This window comes from Oncorhynchus masou, chromosome 27 (assembly GCF_036934945.1).
Source record: "Oncorhynchus masou masou isolate Uvic2021 chromosome 27, UVic_Omas_1.1, whole genome shotgun sequence".
Classification (NCBI taxonomy): domain Eukaryota; kingdom Metazoa; phylum Chordata; class Actinopteri; order Salmoniformes; family Salmonidae; genus Oncorhynchus; species Oncorhynchus masou.
This window is the reverse complement of record NC_088238.1, coordinates 46,708,700-46,733,457: the sequence shown is the minus strand read 5'-3', so window position 1 is coordinate 46,733,457 and position 24,758 is coordinate 46,708,700. Positions and strand designations below refer to the sequence as shown.

The 24,758-nt window shown below is 41.6% G+C and overlaps 1 protein-coding gene across 1 annotated transcript in view; it reads left to right on the top strand.

The window, feature by feature from the left end:
- The window catches only part of LOC135515515 (phospholipid-transporting ATPase ABCA1-like), a 257,293-nt gene extending 234,551 nt beyond the window's left edge, over positions 1–22,742 (top strand). The window contains exons 47-48 of the mRNA XM_064939137.1: positions 14,748–14,991; positions 21,392–22,742. Coding sequence (XP_064795209.1) covers positions 14,748–14,991; positions 21,392–21,517 — 370 coding nt within the window. The 3' untranslated portion in view covers positions 21,518–22,742. The remainder of the gene's footprint in view (positions 1–14,747; positions 14,992–21,391) is intronic.
- Positions 22,743–24,758: the final 2,016 nt, after the last annotated feature.

Here is a 24,758-nt window from a genome sequence, read left to right as displayed (position 1 = left end):
TCTCTCTCCATCTCTGTCTCCCTCTCCGTCTCTCTCTCCCTCTCCGTCTCACTCTCCGTCTCTCTCTCCATCTCTGTCTCTCATCTCTCTCCTCATCTCTCTCTCTCTCCCCATCTCTCTCTCTCTCCCCATCTCTCTCTCTCCCCATCTCTCTCTCTCTCCCCATCTCTCTCTCTCTCCCCATCTCTCTCTCTCCCCATCTCTCTCTCTCCCCACCTCTCTCTCTCTCCTCATCTCTCTCTCTCCCCACCTCTCTCTCCCCATCTCTCTCCTCATCTCTCTCCCTTCTCGCATCTCTCTCTCCCCTCATCTCTCCCCTCTCCCATCTCTCTCTCCCCTCATCTTTCTCTCCCCTCATCTCTCTCTCCCCTCCATCTGTCTCTCGCTCCATCTCTGTCTCTCTCTCCATCTGTCTCCCTCTCTGTCTCTCTCTCCATCTCTGTCTCTCATCTCATTCCTCATCTCTTTCTCTCTCCCCATCTCCCCCCCTTGCTCTCAGGTGGTGGTGGAACCTCATCCAACCGGCTCAAGCCTTTGTTTGTGCTGCCCTCTTTAGGCCACACCGATGACCTGTCTTCCCACCTTCTCATTGGAGCAGCCTGGCCAACAGCCGCATTGTTTTAACAACCCAACCCTGTATATAAATCTGTGCCCAAATTAGCCAAAATAGCCCCATTCAAATCAGAGAGAGCCCACTTAACGCAGATAGGGGATGGACAACGTTTTAAGAGGGTGACATTTTTCAAGGCCTCATGATTGTTTTGCATTTAAGAGTTCCCTAACCTGATCCATGACCAGGTTGCATTTCAAATTAATCATTCGTCTGAAGGGGGGATTTATGAATGCCCAGCACAAAAAGAGAACCCGGGAGATGAATAAGTGGTAGTAAATACATGTTTTACAATCCAGAGGGATCCCAGGTGTTAAATAAACTGAAATGAAGTGCAGGGCAATGAAAGAGCTTCTACATCTCCCCTATTAGCTTGTCAGGGAAAGCGAGAAGGACGCGGGAAACGGGACCCTAACCTTTTCTTTTCCTGTGAGTTACATCATTCATCTATCTGGAGATTGAGGGGTTATGCGGCTAGCAGATGCTATATTTCGCTGCAACTTTTTTTTGTTGTCCTTACTTAAGGGGAAGCAGTGAAATAAAATATAAAAGAAAGCTGCAAAGTGCCTTTAATGCATTAAGGTAATTTGGCGTGCACAGCAGGAGAGTTTTATAAGAGTGTCTAAAAGTTGGGATCAATCTAAGGATGTTGGCTTTGAAAAGTCTAATAAATCTGCTCCCGCTCTCTATGCGGATTGACGCGGGTGCACTGTAGCTAAGTAGTACACTATCTAACTGACTGTCAGTGTCTGAGATGGATGGGAAAATAATACCCCTCACGGTTTATAATGCATCAGCGCGTAGCTGTAATTAATAGTGTTTGCACACGGACAGATATCTAAAATCCTCTACAGCCAGAGAAAGCATGTGTGTTCATGGATGCAGTTTATGGATGCAGAATGTGTGTGTGTGTGGGCGCGCATGTGTGTCTATTCCAGACCTCATGTGAACAGTGCGTTTTGAATTAAACATGACTGTGCTGTGTGCATATCCATCGCCTGTGGGTTCTCTGTGCCGAGGATGCTTCAATGATGACCCCTATGGGCGACCTCTGTGTGTGACCCCCTCAAGGACTTCTTGCCCGATTAAAGCACGGCAACTCAGGCCCTTGGTGTGACCCCCCCCCGGACCCAAGTATGGCTGTAGTTGGTGACCTTTTACCTCTATTCTGCCCTCTCTTTTCACACTCTGCCTCGCTCCACACTACACAGCACTCCAGCAGGTCTCTGCCCCTCTTTCTGAAGCTGGATGTTATTTGTTTAAAATTACACGGTTTGGGACTCTCCAACTGAGTCGGGAGACTAGAGAGGGGAGCGGGGAGAGAGGGAGAGAAGGGATAGAAGTGAGGAGAGAGGAGAGCGGATCCAGTATAATCAGAGAAGTTAGATATAGAAGCTCTGTAAAAAGCTGTGGAGCTTCACTTGTAACAGCCCTCGTAGGGACCGAGTCTGAATAATGAATGAATAATGAACTGTTGGATGAGATTTAAACCTCTGCCAACTAGACAGACAGGCAGGCAGGCAGGTAGGCAGGCACCCAATCGCAAATCAACCCCTAGCTCCCACTCTTGTGTATTTGTGGATATCTGAATGAAATAGATAAGTATGGTAAAAATTCACCTAGCATATCAGTGAGCAAAAGAGTTATTTCAATGTTACTTATACATTCCTCATCTTCTCAGATCTCCACAAGTGCATAACGGGGTTGGGATTTGGGCAAACAATTGACGAGTGAAGATGCTACCATTTTCTATCGTGTTGAGATGATCTTATTGTGGCGAGAACAGAAGGGTATAAATGGGGAAAATGAATATATAGCCCACCATTCTTCCTATAGCCACAGTGTAGCGGCGAGAGAGAGAAAATTGATCAGCCACTTTTTACCACCGCTAAACGAGAAGCATTTGATTACACATGCAAGCCTGAAACCCTTTCTCGCGACGCTACCGACCATTATTGCATTGTTTAGATGTTTTCGTCTTCGCTGAGCTCGGGACTTCTGAAGCTCGGCTGCTCCTCACCGGCTTCAGACAGGCAGACTTCCTGTCTGGCCCAAGCCCATCACTAAGTGGAGGGGATTTTGTCAGACTCTTGACTGGATGATGCATCGGGTTTGATGAAAGCAGGCTTGATGAGAGCTAAAGTCTCAAAACGGGTGAGATGTCAGAAGACTCCTGCTCTGACTGGCATCTCTATTAACTTAGCCTTTTGTTCATTCAAACTTTGTACTGGTGGCCTATTTCAAAATACTATTGAAGGAAGTCCACTCCACTTTGTAATCACAGGGAATTGGACATTGCCTACTACTTACTAAAACTACATACTAGGTACTACATACTATTTAGAACGTACTGTTTAGTATGCAGGTATGCGTACGAAACAAATATAAGCAGCAACAATAGACTCACCCTAATTTGAAAATGCACTATCTAATGTTGTTTCCCGTCATTATTTCAATTTGATACAGTGCCTTCTTTCATTATCGGCTGATTGTCAGCTTTTGTCAAACACAGGTGGGTCTGAAAAGATGACTCTCTTCCTCAATAGCATGCAACCAATTCTACTAGATGAAAAGCCGAAATGAGTATGACATCCTGGCATTTAAAGCATCCTCAATTTTCAACATTTCACATTCTATAAAATGTTCTATTATCGCATATTCAGACACGACCATGGCTTGTTATTCGGTATAATAATGTATTGGCATTGAAAGGCTCTAGTGGTCGATAGATATTTTAAAATATGTACTGTGAGGCTCTGTTCAAATATCTATACTAGCATACAGCTTATAATGAAGCAATGTATTGGCCGTGGCTTCTAAGTTGTATGCTAGTACGAACATTGAAACATAGCCTTAGTGTGGTACTTCGAACACAGCCATCTTTTTATTGGAGGACTCGCCTGTCCACCCGGGGGAACCATTCGCCTTTTCACCACCACCGAGCTGCACAGCTCTCTCCCACAGCCCCCTGAGATAGTGGAGGCTGAGGCTTGCTCACCATATCTCTAATTACTATTAAGGGTTGCCTTTCCTTGCATGTAGCACTTAACAGCCCACAATGGACATTTCCACAAGTAAATATAACATTAGGAGATTAATTAAGCAGAAAACAACGGGTCATAGAGCACTAACGACAAAATAACAGGGTAAAGTGTCTTATTTTGTGCTCACTAGACACAGCGTCAAAGCCAAGCAAAATGCCAAATTGTAATTAGCGGATATAGGGCTGTGGCGGTCATGAAATTTTGTCAGCCGGTAATTGTCATGCAAATGACTGCCGGTCTCACGGTAATTGACCGCTAATTAGCATAAACACATTTAGCAACTCCAGACCTCCACAAGTACAAGCCTTTGGAACATATGCATTTTAAAAAGTCTAAGAAATCTATTTAATATACACCATCACAATAAATCCATTGTTTATTTTAGGCAGGTGTAAATAAGTATTATGATATGAAGGAAATGTATTTCAGAAGAACATAATACAGTACCTTCAGAAAGTATTCACACCCCTTGACTTTTTCCACATTTTGTTGTGTTACAGCCTGAATGTTATATTGATTAAATGTAGATTTTGTTTAACTGGCCTACACACAATACCCCATACTGTACATGTTGAATTATATTTCTTGACATTTTTTACCAATGAATTAAAAACCTCATCTCTGTATCCCACACATACAATTATCTGTAATATCCCTCAGTAGTTCAGCAGTGAATTTCAAACACAAAGAAGGGCACCTATTGGTAGATGGGTAAAAATTGAAAAAAGCAGACATTGAATATCCTGTTGAAGTTATTAATTACACTTTTAATGGGTGTGTCAATACACCCAGTCTGTAAAGGTCTGGGTGTAGCGTGTGCAGAGGAGTCAGGAGCAGGACAGCAGAGATGAGTAATAAAAGTAACTTTACTCAAAATCCAAATACATTTGATATACCAAGCCCACAAAATCGGACCGAACAATACAAAAACAATCACACACAAAAACCATGGGGTTAAATAATGAACATGTAATTGGGGATTTCAAACCAGGTGTGTAAAACAAAGACAAAACAAATGGAAAATTAAAAGTGGATCGGCGATGACTAGGAGGCCGGTGATGTCGACCGCCAAATGCGCCCGAACAAGGAGAGGGACCGACTTCGGCGAAAGTCGTGACACAGTCACTACAAAGATACAGACATTCTTCCTAACTCAGTTGCTCAATGGCTGAGATAGGAGAAAATTGAGGATGAATCTACAACATTGTAGTTACTCCACAATACTATCCTAAATGATAGAGAGAAATGAAAGTAGCATGTACAGAATAAAAAAATCCAAAACATGCATCCTGTGAGACACTAAAGGCACTAAAGTAAAACTGCAAAATAAATTAACTTTATGTCCTCAATACAAAGTGTTATGTTTGGGGCAAATCCAACACAACACTGAGTATCACTCTTCATATTTTCAAGCATGGTGATGGCTGCATCATGTTATGGGTATGCTTGTCATAGGCAAGAACTAGGAAGTTTTGGTGGATAAAAATAAATTGAGCTAAGTACTTGCAAAATCCTTGAGGAAACCCTGTTTCAGCCTGCTTTCCAACAGACAATGGGTGACAGTACTATAACCTAAAACACAAGGCCAAATATACACTGGAGTTGCTTACAAATTTGACATTGAATGATCCTAAGTGGCTTAGTTACAGTTTTGACTTAAACCGATGGCAATACTTGAAAATGGCTATCTAGCAATGATCAACAACCAATTTGAAAGAGCTTTAATTTATTAGAGACTTACCCAGAAAGACTCACGGCTGTAATTGCTATTCTAACATGATTCTAACATGTATTGACTTATGGGATGTGAATACTTATGTCAATGAATTATATTTCTGTCTTTAATTTTCATAACATTTCTTAAAACATGTTTTCGCTTTGTCACTATGAGATATTGTGTGTAGATGGGTGAGGAGATACATCATGTTAATCCATGTTGAATTCAGGCTGTAACACAACAAAATGTGGAATAAGTCAAGGAGTATGAATACTTTCTGAAGGAACTGTAGCCGCTTCTATCCTTTATATTTTATTCAGCTAAGTTCAATTATATTGCTCTTACTATAAAATCATATAATATAAAATAATGGCACAGGACTTACAAGGATATCTTGTCTTCTAAATGAACTAGCTTACAGCATATGGTATGGCGCTTAGTCAAACAACATACAGTACAGTAGGCCGACTCATACAGTATGTTGTACTTAAATGTGGTCATTTGAAACAGGTCTTGTACGGTAGATGAAGAGTTATTTGCCATCTTTAGTTGTGAATGATACAACAAAATGTCTGAGAAATCAAAGCATATATGAGCTGCATAATGCGACGATAGGCTATTTATGATTCAAAATAAATAAAGCTTGCGCTCTGTTCCTGCACACGCTGATCTCTCAAGCGATCATATTTTCACCCGTCAGACTATTCTTAATTTAACCTTGTTTATACTAATATGTCAAATTGGTTTCGATTTAGAGTGGCCCATTGCGAAATGGGCACGAACAGAAACAGGGGGAATAGCGAATAGCGAAAGGATGCTGCTTTCTCTGTCTTGTTTTTTTCAATCCGGCCAGGTTGGCTCCTCCGGTTTTAGTGGAGCAATGCTTTATATTAGCAGAGGGAAAATAAATATAGTAGGAGGAGAAGGCTGGCTGGCGTTCCATCAAAACTCTCCTTTCACACGGCATGACATATAGAAATGTCTGGGATTAGAACAAGAACACTTATTTCACTCAACACATCAACCACTGTTTCAAGAGCATGCAGCCTCTCACTGCGCGACAGCTAATATGCCTCCCAAACCATGTACACCATGTCAAATCCAATTTTATTGGTCAAATACACATGGTTAGCAGATGTTAAAGCGAGTGTAGCGAAATGCTTGTGCTTCTAGTCCGACAGTGCAGTACTATCTAACATGTAATCTAACCAATTCACAACGACTACCTTATACACACAATGTAAGCGGATGGAATAAGAATATGTACATATAAATATATGGATGCAAGATGGCCGTGCGGCATAGGCAAGATACAATAGATGGAATAAAATACAGTATACAGTTGAAGTCGGAAGTTTACATACACTTGGGATGGAGTCATTAAAACTAGTTTTTAACAACTCCACAAATTTCTTGTTAACACACTATAGTTTTGGCTAGTCGTTTAGGACGTCTACTTTGTGCATGACACAAGTGCATTTTCCAAAAATTTTTTTAGAGACAGATTATTTCACTTAGAATTCACTGTATCACAATTCCAGTGGGTCAAAAGTTCACATACACTAAGTTGACTGTGTCTTTAAACAGCTTGGAAAATTCCAGAAAATTATGTCAAGCTTTAGAAGCTTCTGACATCATTTGAGTCAATTGGAGGTGGACCTGCGGATGTATTTCAAGGCCTATATTAAACTCGGTGCCTCTTTGCTTGACATCATGGGAAAATGAAAAGAAATCAGCCAAGACCTCAGAAAAAAATTCTAGACCTCCACAAGTCTGGTTCATCATTGGGAGCAATTTCCAAATGCCTGAAAGTACCACGTTCATCTGTCCAAACAATAGTATGCAAGTATAAACACCATGGGAGCACACAGCCGTCATACCGCTCAGGAAGGAGATACGTTCTGTTTCCTAGAGATGAATGTACTTTGGTGCAAAAAGTGCAAGTCAATCCCAGAACAACAGCAAAGGACCTTGTGAAGATGCTGGAGGAAACAGTTACAAAAGTAACTATATCCACAGTAAAACAAGTCTTATATCGACATAACCTGAAAGGCCACTCAGCAAGAAAGAAGCCACTGCTCCAAAACCACCATAAAAAAAGACAGAATACGGTTTGCAACTGCACATGGGGACAAAGTTCATACTTTTTGGAGAAATATCCTCTGGTCTGATCAAACAAAATTAGAACATAATGACCATCATTATGTTTGGAGGAGAAAGGGGGAGGCTTGCAAGCCGAAGAACACCATCCCAAACGTGAAGCACGGGGGTGGCAGAATCAAGTTGTGGGGGTGCTTTGCTGCAGGAGGGACTGGTGCACTTCACAAAATAGATGGCATCATGAGGGAGGACAATTATGTGGATATATTGAAGCAGCATCTCAAGACATCAGTCAGGAAGTTAAAGCTTGGTCGCAAATAGGTCTTCCAAATGGACAATTACCCCAAGCATACTTCCAAAGTTGTGGCAAAATGTCTTAAGGACAACAAAGTCAAGGTATTGGAGTGGCCATCACAAAGCCCTGACCTCAATCCTCTAAAAAAATATGTGGGCAGAACTGAAAACGTGTGTGTGAGCAAGGAGGCCTACAAACTTGACTCAGTTATACCAGCTCTGTCAGAAGGAATGGGACAAAATTCACCCAACTTATTGTGGGAAGCTTGTGGAAGACAACCCAAAATGTTTGACCCAAGTAAAACAATTTAGAGGCAATGCTACCAAATACTAATTGAGTGTTGGTAAACTTCTGACTGACTGGGAATATGATGAAAGATATAAAAGCTGAAAGAAATCATTCTCTCTGCTATTATTCTGACATTTCACATCCTTATAGTAAAGTGGTGATCCTAACTGACCTAAGACAGGGAATGTTTACTAGGATAAATGTCAGGAATTGTGGAAAAACTGAGTTTAAATGTACTTGGCTAAGGTGTATGTAAACTTCCGACTGTATGCATATGAGATGAGTAATGTAGGATATGTAAACATTATTAAAGTGGCAATATTTAAAGTGACTTGTGACACCCATGTTAAATACATCTATTAAAGTGGCCAGTTATTTGAGTCTGTAAGTTGGCAGCAGACTCTATGTTAGTGATGGTTGTTTAACAGTCTGATGGCCTTGTGGTAGAAGCTGTTTTTCAGTTTCTCGGTCCCAGCTTTGATTAACCTGTACTGATCTCGCCTTCTGAATGATAGCGGGGGGAGCAGGCAGTGGCTCGGGTAGTTGTTGTCCTTGATGATCTTTTTGGCCTTCCTGTGACATCGGGTGGTGTAGGTGTCCTGGAGGGCAGGCAGTTTGCCCCCTGTGTTGCGTTGTGCAGACCGCACTAGCCTCTGGAGAGCCTTGCGGTTGATGCAGTTGCAGTACCAGGTGGTGATACAGCTCGACAGGATGCTCTCGATTGTGAGTCTGTAGAAGTTTGTGAGGGTTTTTGTTGACAAGCCACATTTCTTCAGCCTCCTGAGGTTGAAGAGGCGCTGTTGCGCCTTCTTCACCACGCTGTCTGTGTGGGTAGACCATTTCAGTTGGTCCGTGATGTGTATGCTGAGGAACTTAAAAGTTTCCACCTTCCCCACTACTGTCCCGTCGATGTGGATAGGGGGGTGCTCCCTCTGCTGTTTCCTGAAGTCCACGATCATTTCCTTTTTTGTTGACGTTGAGTGAGAGATTGTTTTCCTGACACCACACTCCGAGGGCCCTCACCTCCTCCCTATAGGCTGTTTTCTCATTGTTGGTAATCAAGCCTACTACTGTAGTATTGTCTGCAAACTTGTTGATTGAGTTGGAGGTGTGCATGGCCATGCAGTCATTGGTGAACACGGATTACAGGAGAGGGCTGAGAATGCACCCTTGTGGGGCCCCAGTGTTAAGGATCAGTGGGGTGGAGATGTTGTTTCCTTACTTCACCACCTGGGGGCGGCCCATCAGAAAGTCTAGGACCCAGTTGCAGAGAGCCTCAATCTTAATGATGAGTTTGGAGGGTACTATGGTATTTAATGCTGAGCTGTAGTCAATGAACAGCATTCTTACATAGGTATTCCTCTTGTCCAGATGGGATAGGGCAGTGTGATGGCGATTTCATCGTCTGTGGACCTATTGGGGAGGTAAGCAAATTGGAGTGGGTCTAGGGTGTCAGGTAGGGTGGAGGTGATATTTCCTTGACTAGTCTCTCAAAGCACTTCATGATGTGAAGTGAGTGCTGCTGGGCGATAGTCATTTAGTTCAGTTACCTTAGCTTTCTTGGGAACAGGAACAATGGTGGCCATCTTGAAGCATGTGGGGACACCACACTGGGATAGGGATTGATTGAATATGTCCGTCAACACACCAGCCAGCTGGTCTGCGCATGCTCTGAGAATGCGGATAGGGATGCCGTCTGGGCCGGCAGCCTTGCGAGGGTTATCACGTTTAAATGTTTTACTCACGTTGGCCACGTTGAAGGAGAGCACACAGTCGTTGGTAGCGGGCTGTGTAGGTGGCACTGTATTGTCCTCAAAGCGTGCCAAGAAGTTGTTTAATTTGTCTGGGAGTGAGACGTCGATGTCCGCGACGGGGCTGGTTTTCTTTTTGTATTCCGTGATTATGTGTAGACCCTGCACATACGTCTCATGTTTGAGCTGTTGAATTTCGAGTCTCCATCGTCTCTATACTGAAGTTTTGCTTGTTTGATTGCCTTGCGGAGGGAATAGCTACACTCTTTGTATCCAATCATGTTTCCAGTCGCCTTGCCATGATTAAACTTGGTGTTTTGCGCTTTCAGTTTTGCATGAATGCTGCCATCAATCCACGGTTTCTGGTTAGGAGGGAAGGTTTTAAAAGTCACAGAGAGAACAAAACATCTCCAATGCACTTCCTAATAAACTCACTCACAGAGTCAGCGTATACATTGATGTTATTGTCTGAGGCTACCCAGAACATATCCCAGTTCACGTGATCGACGCAATCTTGAAGCGTGGAATCCGATTTGTCAGACCAGTGTTGGATAGACCTAAGCACGGGCGCGACCTGTTTTAGTTTCTGCCTATACGAGGAGAGCAACAAGAAGGAGTCATGGTCAGATTTGCCGAATAGAGGGTGGGGGAGGGCCTTGTATGCATTGCGGAAGTTTGAGTAGCAGTGGTCCAAAGTTTTGCTCGAAAGAGTGCAACAATCAATGTTCTGAAATTAGCTTTGTTAAAATCCCCAGCTACAATAAATGCAGACTCAGGATATATGGTTTCCAATTTACATAGAGTCCAGTGAAGTTCTTTCAGGGTCGTCGAGGTATCTGCTTGGGGGAGATATACACGGCTGTGTCTATAATCGAAGAGAATTCTCTTGGAAGATAATGCGGTCGGCATTTGATTGTAAGGAATTCTAGGTCAGGTGAACAAAAGGACTTGAGTTCCTGTATGTTGTTATGATTACACCATGAGACGTTAAACATGAGGCATAAACCCACGCCCTTCTTCTTACCAGAGATGTTTGTTTCTGTCGGCACAACGCATGAAGAACTCTGTGTCTGTAACGACTCCGACAACATGTCCCGTGTGAGCCATGTTTCCGTGAAACAGAGAATGTTAAAATCTTTGATGTCTCTCTGGAAGGCAACTTGTGCCCTAATTTAGTCCACCTTGTTGTTTAGAGAATGTACATTGGCGAGTAATATGCTCGGAAGCGGTGGATGGTGTGCTCGCTTTCTAAGTCTGACCATGAGTCCGCTCCGTCTGCCTTTCCTGAGGCGACCACGTTGTTTTGAGACGGCCTCTGGGATTAGAACCAATGTCCAGGGTGGAGCTCCAAACAAAGGATCTGCTTCGGGAAGGTCGTAATGTTGGTAAGTTAATGTTGCTCTTATATCCGATATTTCTTCCCGGCTGGGCTAACAATGTAAGAAATAATACATAAAAAATTGAATTACTGCATAGTTTCCTAAGGACGCGAAGCGAGCTGACCATCTCTGTAGGCGCCATCTTGCTCTTTTCGACTCCCCAACCCTGTTCCAGCAGCTACCCAGTGCTTAATTTGGGAAATGTGAAGTCTATTCGGAAACATCAATAGTAACATGTTTTCACAACAAAACATATTTCATTACACTGTTGACAGCCCCTCTCTCTGCGCTCGAGAAAGGAATGAAGGAGAGAGAGGAGGAGATAGAAGCACACGGTGGTGAGACCTTCTGTAGCTGAAGGTAATGTGTCAGCTTATTGATTATGAAAATATAAAAAATGCCCTATTACTATGCTATTCAAAATCAAATACAAATTCACTGTAATTGTAGGCTAACTCTGTAAGCCGCCCTACACAATCAATGAACCAACAGCATCGCCTATGTTCTCTCCCAGACTCATTGATAGAAATGTTGGAGCGAAGCATTAGGTAACCAGTCCATCCAGTATGCATAAAACAGTCCACACTCAAAGGCGATGACTCGAATTTGTAGAATTTTGGAGTATAGGCTAGACCAATTACCAAGTACCAAATAAATCTTAAATCTGTGTTTCTTTCTGCCGTGCGTAATATGCGGTAGGCTATTAGGCAATGTATTGTGTAATGGCAAAATCATTATTAAAAAAAATATTGGTCTGAGATCCTGCTAATGGGATCGAAATGACAACAGCCAGTGAAAGTGCAGGGTGCCAAATTCAAAACAACAGAAATCTCATAATTAAGACTCCTCAAACATAGAAGTATTTCACACCATTTTAAAGATACATTTCTTGTTAATCCCACCACAGTGTCCGATTTCAAATAGGCTTTATGGCGAAAGCACCACAAACGATTATGTTAGGTCAGAGCCAAGTCACAGAAAAACACAGCCATTTTTCCAGCCAAAGAGAGGAGTCACAAAAATCTGAAATAGAGATAAAATTAATCACTAACCTTTGATGATCTTCATCAGATGACACTCATAGGACTTTGTGTTACACAATACATGTATGTTTTGTTTGATAAAGTTCATATTTACATCAAAAAAATCTCAGTATACATTGGCGCGTTATGTTCAGTAGTTCCAAAAACATGCGGTGATTTTGCAGAGAGCCACATCAATTTACAGAAATTCTCATAATAAATGTTGATGAAAATACAAGTGTTAATGCATGGAACTTTAGATACACTTTTCCTTAATGCAACCGCTGTGTCAGATTTCAAAAAAGCTTTACGGAAAAAGCAAACCATGCAATAAACTGAGTAACAAACAAGCCAAAATATATCGGCCATATTGTGCAGTCAACAGAAGTCAGAAATAACATTATAAATATTCACTTACAGTGGGGAGAACAAGTATTTGATACACTGCCTATTTTGCAGTTTTTGCTACTTACAAAGCATGTAGAGGTGTGTAATTTTATCATAGGTACACTTCAACTGTGAATCTAAATCAAGAAAATCACATTGTATGATTTTTAAGTAATTAATTTACATTTTATTGCATGACATAAGTATTTGATACATCAGAAAAGCAGAACTTAATATTTGGTACAGAAACCTCTGTTTGCAATTATAGAGATCATACGTTTCCTGTAGTTCTTGACCAGGTTTACACACACTGCAGCAGGGATTTTGGCCCACTCCTCCATACAGACCTTCTCCGGATCCTTCATGTTTCGGGGCTGTCGCTGGGCAATACGGACTTTCAGCTCCCTCCAAAGATGTTCTATTAGGTATATTAGCAACTGGGACTGAGTAGCAAGCAAAAACCTCTGGTCACCTTATTCATCCAAGCTACTCAATACTGCCCCCAGCCATAAGAAGTTAATTACATTTTTTGGGAGGGCTTGGGTTCAAATATGGGCGTATGGGTAAGCTGTTTTATGCGTATGGGTGTTTCGAATTAATCTTCATCTTAGAAAGCGCTGTCCATTTCGTTGTGTTTGGATTTTAAACAACATCCACAACGACCATGTGTTCCACTCAGTTTCAACCTGTTGTTAAACTTGTTTCTTCAAATTGATCATCACAGTGAAGTGAGTTTTTAAATCATTATACTGTTTTGATGAAGTGTTTGATGTGATCTTCGGTTGTATTTGCATTGATGTCAGAGTGGTTAGAGGGACAATAGAGCCCTGGGTACCAGGCCATTAGCGAGCTGATGATTGTTAGCGAGTTGGGTACTACCAACGCATGTCCAGAGTAGCCTATTCCAACTATGAGGGAGCATTTAATGAGAATCATATTGTGGTGCATTTAATGTGTCGGTGAAATGATCGGGAAATATTTTTTATTCATGTCAGAATGCACCATGTTACTGAATTGGAAATGGAATGAATGAGCAACGCTTAATACGAGCGAACCTCATCGCGTGTGCCACAATGTCTTTGTTTGTACATTCTTAAGAGACCCCAAAATAATGAGTCAGAAAAATCAGATTTTGGATTCACAATAACCTCCAAACAACTAATTACTACTCCGACCTAATTATTTTGAGGCATTCAGTTTTTTCTATTTTTATTTTTTAGTAAACATATAAATAAATACTGGGACTGAGACATTAGACTTTGCAGAGGTATACATACCCTGAAAGTATATGTCCTTAGATTGGGATCGCCTTTAAGATGGCCAAGGTGGCTCATATCAAGGTGTTTCAAGTCTGATGACAGAGAAGACACTATACCACCCAAACTCGTCAATAGCACAAGGTGTGTTCCACATATGCACAGTCTGTACAGAGTGTTATATAATGTTAATGTGATCGCTGAGATATTAAACACTAAAACAGTCCAGATATTAAACACTACCGTTGAGTCCCAAATGGCACCCTATTCCCTATATGGAACCATTTGGGACACAGATGATATTAAACTCCCCAGGTATTGTAAAAATGTGATAATTTTTTACAGACCTGTGTAGGTACTGTGTGTCTGGATGCACCCCACATGTCACACCAAGATCCACTACTTATAGGTACACTCTAAGCACCATGGGTAAATCTACATGCCAACTCATGGCTTTGTGCAAACTCAGGACTTAGACAGTGCTCCTAGCGTCAGCACCTTATTAACAAACACAAACCAGGGAGGGAGGGATAGAGAAGGATGGGAGTAAAGGAGGTGGAAGGAAAATTCCTTCAGGAGACAAACAACTCACAAGTTTCTCGGTTGTGCCGCCGGGGAAATTAAGATAAATTATACGTCCCCTTCCCTCGCTCACTCTCTCTTACATTCCATCCCTCTATCCTCCTTCTTTTATCACATGTTTATGTTAACACTAGGGCACCGCCACTAGGGCGCGTGTGTGTGTATGACTGTGTGTGTGACTGTGTGTGTCTGCTTTCACACGTGCCTTTGTGCGTTGCTTGATGTGTGTACTTGTAGCTATGTGTTTGTGCCTTTGTCTGTCCATATGCTTTGATTGATGTGTATGTGTTTATTCATTAGTGTCTGTTTTCTCCAGGTTCGGGGACGGCTACACTGTGATCGTGAGGGTGGGCGGCTCGCCCCCCGCTCTGGGCCCTGTGGAGGAGTTTGTCCACGAGACCTTTCCGGGTAGCATACTGAAGGAGAAGCACCACAACACTCTGCAGTACCAGCTCCCCCTCAGCAAGGGCGCTCTGGTCAGCATCTTCAGCCAGTTCACCACTCATCAGCAGAGGCTGGGTGTGGAGGACTACTCTGTCTCCCAGACCACTTTGGATCAGGTAACCCTTCATTCAGTAGTTTTTCTAGGTGAGGACTATAGAGATACTATAGTGTTTCTATGGTATTTAATTTAACTATGTTGTGGGGACACACAGGGCATTTTCTTCGTTCCCTGCACTAGCAGTGCTGAGTCAACAAATCAAGTTGTATGGCTGGTGAGGGCAAATCTGATCCTGGAGGGCAAGAGGGTGTTTCTTTTTTTGGCACGTGTGTTAAAGCTGGGTGAACATCTGCCGGCACTCCAGGAGTGGAGTTGCCCATCCCTGTTATGGCAATGAAGGCATATATTATCTATACAATACATTTCCTTTAATATGACTTGTACACTGAATGCTGTTAGTCTTGCTGTTGAATGTCAACTGCCTCACCTCACGTTTCCAATTGGATGTGTGAAGCTTGAGATCTGATGTAATCAAGCCTCTGAGAGGAGAGTGTGCCTCGCCCTCAATGATGAACATTAGCACAGCAGTGGAGAGGTCTGGGTAGACTAGAGCACCTTAAGAGGGCCCAGCAAAGGTCACCTGTCCACTCATCCTTTGGGAGAAAAGGAGGGGAAAGAAGGCCTGCCTAGATAAAAACGACCCTCAGTCTGAGAGCCTCTCCGAAAGCACCTGCCATGAGAGGAAAGAAAAAATAAAGAAAATAATGAAAGAAAGAGATAAAATAATAAAGAAAAGAAAAATGAAAGAAAGAGGGAAAGAAAGAAAGAAAAGAAGAGAAATGTTCGCCAATGCAGCTATGGAGCATATTTACCAGATCACAGCGTAAATAAAAAATCACACGCAGGCTATAAGGTCATTGCACTAAAACACAAAGGGGGTAAAAAAACAACAACACCTATGGTGACGGAGACCAGACAGTCACCTTTCAGCTGGTGATTTATTGAGGAGAGCTCTGACCTACAGGGTTCTATTTTCGGCTGGAGTTACGACGGCACTAGTATCAAACGCACGTTAGTTTGCAACTTCGTCATGTAAAAACTGACACTGGCATTTTACAGCCCTAATGCCAGGTTTTTAATATACCTGTCTTATCAGCTCGCTGGCACACAGATGGGCGGGTGGAAATATTTGAGGAGTGTCATTAAAAACATGATCCAGAGTGCTAATTTCAGGAAGCGCTGATAGGGATATTTAAGACTAACCAAAAGCTGATTTTAGCAGTAACGCAGTTGGTTATGGAATTAATTTTGACAGCGGAAACTCAGCCTATACAGCTGTGATGCACACTGCCCATATGCGCATGGAAGAATATTTGCCAAATGTGCTTTGGGTGCCTGTATACTTTGTATTTATAAACATTAAAAACTTTTTTCCCCCATTTAATTGTATTTGGTTAGAAACCAAGCATAGCCTCCCCTCTCAATTAAGTTATATATATATTTTCTAACCAATGCAATCGCGAAGTAGTCAAGACTGTCGATAAAGGGTTTGGCTCCTAAGACTGCTTGGAAATAAATCTTAATCACCAAAGCTTTATTAAAATATCCAGTTTGAAAGGAGTAAAACAGCTGACATACCCCCTGTTATCTATGCATTGTAGATAAGACACATGATTTTAGCCATGCTGGTCCTGTATTGGATGTGCGTAAAACCCCCTCCATGATTTAGGCTAAGTGCCCATGCCCATCATGAAACGAGAGATGAGAACCTTAGTGAATACCGGTGAACCTCCTATTTAGAGGTTATCTGTAACCTGTAAAAAAAAAATGCTTGTTTTCCGTTTAATATTTTCAAAACCCGAGCCCTCCCTTAGGCCTGCTATAACGAAGGCTGGTTCAAGCAATGCGTGTCTTTTTTTTTACATGTATTTCGCAAATTTTTTATTACAACCGAACTTATTAGAATGATTCACCTTCCTGGTTTTATAGTGACAACGTCCGTGGCGTGCTTGCAATGGAACTTCTGGAGATGTGTGAATGCGATCTGTAAGATCTGATCTGTAAGATGTTTCCGATTAGGTTCATAAAACATAGGCCTATTTAGGAGCAGTATAACGGTGAGTGGACATTCTCCCTTTCTATTTATATTGGATCTTTGTCCAGCTACTGTGAAACGTTAGGATGTGCGTAAAACCCTCCATAGTCTGCGTTGTTTCAGTATTATATGACCACGGGGAGAAATGAAGGTGCCTGTAAGTGTGACAGCCTATTTAAAACACGTTTTGTTTAGTTTAGAATTATTTGTTCTATTTTTAGACCTTATCAATAATTAAGTTAATTTTGCTTATTGACAATTTTTGGCTTGTCGACGCTCAGCCATACTACAATTTACACTAGGCCTTGCCCTTATATCATTGTGACTGCTATTGAAGCAATGCAATTACTTAGACCAATGTGGACTGCAAATGGGTTCGAATTAACGTATTTAGCAAAGATGGGTCTACATTTTGTTATTTTGTTCCTGTAAGCCATTTAACAACTATAACAGACTAACAATGGGATTTGAGTTGATTCCATGGAAATACATAGAAGACATAAATACAAAATTTGAAGCATCCACATATTTCGCCATGGAGCAAGTTCTGATTGGCCAGTGAGGGGCCATGCCTCAACACACCCACATCTTGTTTATTCATCAAATCCCAGCCCTTATGCACCAACTCCAGCAAGTTCCCAAATAATTGTAAAAATAGCAGAAAATTGTTCTGACACATGCCTGAACCTACAGCGCTACCGCCTGCGCTAAAATTGACCATTGCTGTTGGTTTGTTAAAATAGACCCCAACATGTAAGATCTGGCTCACACTACAATTCATATTGATCCGGCACTAAGGCTGAGGAATTAATGCCTTTATTGAAAGAAAGGTTCCATGTCCGAAATGTGTCTTGCCTACAACTTACTTAAACAACCTAGTGGTCTTGTCTGAAATCTGTCTCGCTTACTACTTACTAAAACTACATACTAATCGTACTACATACTATTTAGAATGTACTGTTTAGTAAAAATGAATACTATAAGCTACAAATTTCAGCATACTAGTCTCATCCTACTGAGAATGTGTCATCTAATACACAGTTGTGTTGATTCCCTCCGTTCATTCATTTTGGTACAGAGCATTCCCTCAGCTGATTATCAGCTGTTGTCATGACGACTCTTCCTCAATATTGTGCAGTGACTTCTACTAGAAGAAAAGCAGAAATTAGTATAACATCCTGGCTTTTAAAGCATACAACATTTTTGGACCGAGTTTGGGAAACCCTGATCAAATGCACATTTGCGTTGTTTTCCGCCATTTGTTCATTGTTTCTCTATAACTAAGTATACACACATTGAAAATACACAATTAACTTGAGCACTTGACATTTTCAAAGATGCAGTATCTTCCCCTTTATGGAAAACAAAAGGTTACCTAGTGTCTGAGTATGAGTAGTAAACACTGATGCAGCTTCTATGTCCCTTATACATGGACAGCTAAGTGTCACCTCAATCTGTTCATCCCTGAAGAAACATTTTTTTTTTCCGCCACACACTACAGAGAGCATTTCAAAGACAACAGAACAAACTAGCATATAGCTGACGTGGACTGGGGTGGCCTGTATTTAAAACATGCATTGTGGCGCATGTGGCGCACTGGGACTCCACCGCCACGGCAGTGAGGTTAATTGAGCGCCTCTGAGTCCTTCTCCTTGCCACGCGTCGGCGGCCATCTAATAAACACCCAAATGCCATAGTTAATACCCACACCCATCTGTTATTAACTAAATGTCAGTCACAAGCACCGGAGCATGAAGTCTAAGTTATAATAAACTAATGCTTAGAAGATTAGAGGTGATTGGAGAAACATGTTTGTCGTGAGTACAGTGGGAGAAGAGATGTTAATACTGCATGTGGCGTATGAAATGCTAGTATTTGAAAACATTACAAGCACAGTTGCACACATCCAATGCCGTTTGAGCAGATTGCAGGATATTAAATATATTCACTAAAGGATAAAACTATGTAGCATAGTGCAATCTCTGCTCCCATGTGGGTTATTGGTGACAACATTTTGACCACTTACGTAGCTCTGCTATATAGAATGCTCTATTGTTCAGAATGGGTGTTGGAATGCGTTCACAAACAATACATTATTTCCAACCTTGACAAATACACAGTAGTCAACCTAGAAATGTGTTGCAGTATGTGTTCTGGGTATTATATAGTTTGCACAGAGAACATTATAGTATATTTAAGTAATACTGCCTGAAAACCCAGAAATTATTGTGTGACAACTCCCAACAAGGGCTGTTCTGAGGCCTGAAGCGATTCCAAGGCTTGTGGTTGGTGGCCCAGTCTTCTTTGGCAGAGAATGGTACGTCCCACTCACGTCGTTGCCAGCTAAAATGGTACTCCAGCATTTTCTGTTCTCCATGTTAGGCTGCCAATAACTTTTTAGTGAGCTGTCACAACGATGGCCACTCACAGCCATTATTTCCCTTGCCTCCAGGTCTGCATCGAATAACTTTTGCATTCTGAAGTTCTTTTACATGTTTTGACCGAGTCGTTAATTCTAATCATTCTATTCATTAGACGTTGCTATGCTAAACAAATCATTGGCATGTCGGCAGCTCGCAGAGATTCAAAGATGATGAGAGACAAGAACTTCATAAAATTATGATTTAATAAATATCCAATAGGCCTACATAGGCTGCACTGCGCTGAAAAATAATGAATGGAATTCCGAGTGTTTACGGGTTTCCAAGGTGAATTATTAGTTCCACATTCATTCTTGGGCTAGCTAGCCTGCTGGCATGGGAGAGATCACATTTGTAAAATGAAACATTGTTGCACAGGTCATAGAATGTTGCAAACCAAATAGTAGCGAGATTAAAACAATGGAGGACAATGGAATTGTGACATTAACACGTCATGGTATTTTGTTGGCCCACCACTCCCGCATATCAACCAATCAACACCCAGGATCCATACAACCCGTTTTATAAAGAGCTGTCAAACTCTGATATGGAAAGCTAAAGGCATAAATGTTTTAAGCCTCTCAGCATACTGTATTCAACCAATGGCATCTGGGGTTAAGATTCAAATAATCCCCTGATAGGTGGAATTGAAGATAGGCATGGAGAAATGCATTGTTGTTGTTTTTACACTTCCTCATCCCCTCCTTAATAAGATGTCATAACGGTGAAGTTATAGAAAGAAGTTTTGTCAGCCATTCTTTTGTAAGGAAGCCTGTTGCATTTGCTAAACTTTAGTCTGTCAATCTCAAAATCCCAAAGAGCCCAGCAGTACGGTTCTTCACAGTACTAGTCCTCCTCAATTTAACAGGAAGTGTGTTTCAACGGGATCTAACGCCCAGGATCCTCCTCCATCAAAGGTTTCACATACCTACCGTACCGTCTGACGTTTCTCTTGAGTCTCAAACGAAGACTTTCTAGTTCCAATTAAGATGGCCGACATTATCTCAAACCGGAACGGATCACGAAAATTGGTGTAACCTTCCCCTTTCATCTCAAATGAAACATGCCAGGCTGATTTAAAACAGTCCGGGCTTTATCAGTCCGGGCTTTATCTTTGACGCTGAAGTTAGAAGAGTGAACTTGATTCTACAAGGGATTCAGAAGATGATTGTGTTAGGAGGAAGAGCTGAGGAGAGGGTGATGGAAGTTTTTTGTTTTTGTTTTCATCGTTCCTCCTTTTGTCTGTCTTTGCTGCCCAAAGGAAATAAAAGGGCACTTGTTTTATGCCTCAAAGGTGATCGTAGGCATATGGTGTGGCATTATTTTATAGGCTGTAACTGTTGAGAAAGATGTACTTCATAGGCAGCGCCTAATGGACTAGGCGGAGAAGAATAAACATCCCCCGTAAACTGTTGTTTCACTGCAGAAACAATCTCCGCTTAAGTGGCTACACTCGTTCCCTGAGATAGCATGGCATAATATTAGTTGTGTTGATCCGAGACATGGGATTTGTTATACAATCTGGCCATCCCCCATTTCCTCTTAGGCCTATTCATATAAAGTCACTTCATATCTTAAAATATATGGTGGCTTTCACAGGCCTTTTGCTTTATTTCGCTTCCTTCTTTTCTTGATACTTTACCTGATGAATACAAGCTTTTACCGTTGTTTCCTCACCCCGTTACACAGACCAAGGTTAGTAAATAAAGTGTTGTAAATATTGTTGTGGGGGGGGTCATTATCATGATGCCTTCGGTCTCGTTTCACAGTGGAGTGTAAGACATTTAAGGATACATTATTTAAGGATACATGTTGAAATGTCATTAGACTGAACAGATCGGATACGTTGATTGACTTTCGGTTGAAATTCTTCAATAATTCTGAAAACCTAACCAAATTCAAACTAACTAAACTAAGACCCATTCATATGAGCAGATTTGTGTGTGCATGTGACATGCAAGGCCCTCCTGCATCTACTCTTACCACCCTGTCTTCATCCCCAGGTCTTTGTCAACTTTGCCAGGTACCAACATGAGGAGGACAACCATGCAACTTATGACAACAAAGTGGACGTGTCCGGCGAAATGCCTATGAAAACTCAGAACTCACCTGTCCCAGAGATCGCCTGAGTCCCAACGTTCACCACATATTCTATCACTGAACAGCACCTAGCGCTGTATATCTCAGGTCTAAGCTTGTAGATAGATTTTGTTTGTTTTACTTCTGCCAGTTGGCACAATAATGTTATAGTATGTTATTATGCAAATGTTAACCGTAAATAACACATATAATGCAATTGCAGAGTGAAATAAGGGCAAGTAAATGATCGGTTAGTGGTTGGTCTACCTGCTTCATCAATGTATACATTTTGTCCATGCAGTTATTTTTGGGATTTCTTTATTATGATGAAAAACAGACACATTTAATCGTGGTGTGGTGAAACACAGAATTTCCTCAGACCTTGTCATGCCAAATGACATGGCTAGGAAACAGCTCTTCCTCAAAGGTCAACACATGCTACTATGTTGCCCCTTGACATTCTCTTACGACTGTTGTTCCAATTGTTTCACTAGCTACTGATGAAACATTTAATACATCCCAAATCACAAGCTATTCCCCATATAGTGCACTACTTTTTTTACCAGATCCCTATCAGTCTTCCAGGACCATACTGTGGATATTTTCATATCCTCTACTTCATTCCAAAATTAGAATGGCGTGCCCCACTTCGCAAAATATGCATTGAGTACGAGACAGAGTCGAGAGCCTTACACTGTGTACTTGCAGGATAAAGTGTGCCTTCAATATAAACTATCCTCTGTCTCAGGATCTCTCTGTCGAGCTGTAAAGATATATTTGTTCGCATCTGTACTGTTTACGTTCGATAAAACCCATGTAGATATGTGTATAATACAACTATGTTGGGAGAAAATGCAGTTAGATATTTTTTAACAATGGTGAAACCACACCAAGCACTTAGCACTTTCTACCTAAAGCGAATAACTTCTCTGTATGTGTGTGTTTCCCTCATGAGCACTAGGGTTCACTTTGAGAGCTCAATGTCATTTGTATGCCGTTCGATGTCCCCCCGCATTACTATCTTGTTCATTGCAAAGAATAAGAAATCCTATTTGTACTGAATACTGCTTTATGCCAGAACAGGTTATTAAACATTTGCACAAATTGTCATGCGACTAGGAGTTGAATTTGTAACTCCTTTAACTTGATACGCTCTGGGATTCATTAGTCCGCGTTCAAAAGTCGCTTTGAGTGACTTGAGCGATATATGGCAGCCACTTTTAATATCTCACTCTGCTGCTTCAATAAGTGCACCGTTCTTTCCTTCTTTGTTGTCACTCTCCCCTTCGTTCTTTTAGAAGCCTTCAATTGTAGTCTATCTGTGTTGTCACTCGCGTGTGCAGCACTTCAGCTTTGACATAGAACTCTGCAAATTGTGTGACGGTCGGTCATTTATTTACAGCCAACTGAACAGTGGTGGACCATAATACACAGACAGGATGTGTCGCACTTTTTATCATCCCCTTGTCGATCATTGTTTTCTATCATTCAAACACACCCGTTGACCTCAATACTTTTTCTTCAGTTTACATTTTTGCAAATGTTACATTTGAAAGAGTGAACAGTATTCAAATGGGTAAGTCAAAAGCACATCAAAACACTATTTTCCTTTCTCAATGTGCCTGAAAACAATGAAAACCTCTCAGAAAACCATGACTAAACAATGTCAATTTTTACAGTGTTGTTATTGCGATATTAACACTCTTATCCTCCTAATCACCCTGCCACTCCTGACCATCGTACCCAGAGGCCTTTGCTCTCTCTGCTACCAGCCCCATGAATCCTCCAGGTCCAAAGCACCTCTTACCTCTACCTCAAAAAGACCCCTCCTCCACTATGTATGCATTTTTTTAAAATATTTGTTTCCTATTCAGATTATTCAGTGAGTCCTGCAGCACCCTCAGCACCCCTACTCCCTGTGGCTATGTATATATACCCATGAGGGTTCTACCCCTACTCCAGAGTGTAATGGAGATTTTCTTTAAAACAACAGGTTTCAAAAGCTAACCCAGTCACATCAAACTCTGGAATGACTTCTAGGATTCCCTTTTTAATTTGTTTCAGCTTTTTTTGCAATGACATTTATATCCCTGTAAATGCTCCTGGTGCATGATCTCGCCTGTTCAGAAAAATGGTTAGCTGACGTCTGACACCGTTAGCTCGCTATGGCAAGGGGAGATCAAATTCATATTTAGTAACATTGTTGCCGAAGTCTGAGTGGCAAACAGCTAGGTACATACAAACCTGTGCTGTTGCAAACTACAGTGCCTTCAGAAAGTATTCAGACCCCTTGAATTATTCCACATTTTGTTGTTACAGCCTGAATTCTAAATTGATTAAATATATGTTTTTTCTCACCCATCTACAGTCGTGGCCAAAAGTTTTGAGAATGACACAAACATTTATTTCCACAAAGTTAGCTGCTTCAGTGTCTTTAGATATCTTTGTCAGATGTTACTATGGAATACGGAAGTATAATTACAAGCATTTCATTAGTGTCAAAGGCAGTTATTGAAAATTACATGAAGTTGATGCAAAGAGTCTATAATTGCACTGTTTTCCCTTCTTTTTTAAGATCTCTGCAATCCACCCTGGCATGCAGCTCATTCTTGCATAATCAATGCTTGGAGTTTGTCAGAATTTTTGGGGTTTTGTTTGTCCACCCACCTCTTGAGGATTGACCACACGTTCTCAACGGGGTTAAGGTCTGGGGAGTTTCCTGGCCATGGACCCAAAATATTGATGTTTTGTGCCCCGAGCCACTTAGTTATCACTTTTGCCATATGGCAAGGTGCTCCATCATGCTGGAAAAGGCATTGTTCTTCACCAAACTGTTCCTGTATGGTTGGGAGAAGTTGCACTCGGAGAATGTGTTGGTACCATTCTTTATTCATGGCTGTGTTCTTAGGCAACATTGTGAGTGAGCCCACTCCCTTGCTGAGAAGCAACCCAACACATGAATGGTCTCAGGATGCTTTACTGTTGGCATGACACAGGACTGATGGTAGCGCTCACCCTGTCTTCCACTGACAAGCTTTTTTCCGGAAGCCCCAAACATTTGGAAAGGGGAATCATCAGAGAAAAGGACTTTACCCCAGTCCTCAGCAGTCCAATCCCTGCACCTTTTGCAGAATATCAGTCTGTCCCTGATGTTTTTCCTGGAGAGAAGTGGCTTCTTTGCTGCCGTTCTTGACACAAGGCCATCCTCAAAAGGTATTTGCCTCACTGTGCATGGAGATGCACTCACACCTGCCTGCTGCCTTTCCTGAGCAAGCTCTGTACTGGTGGTGC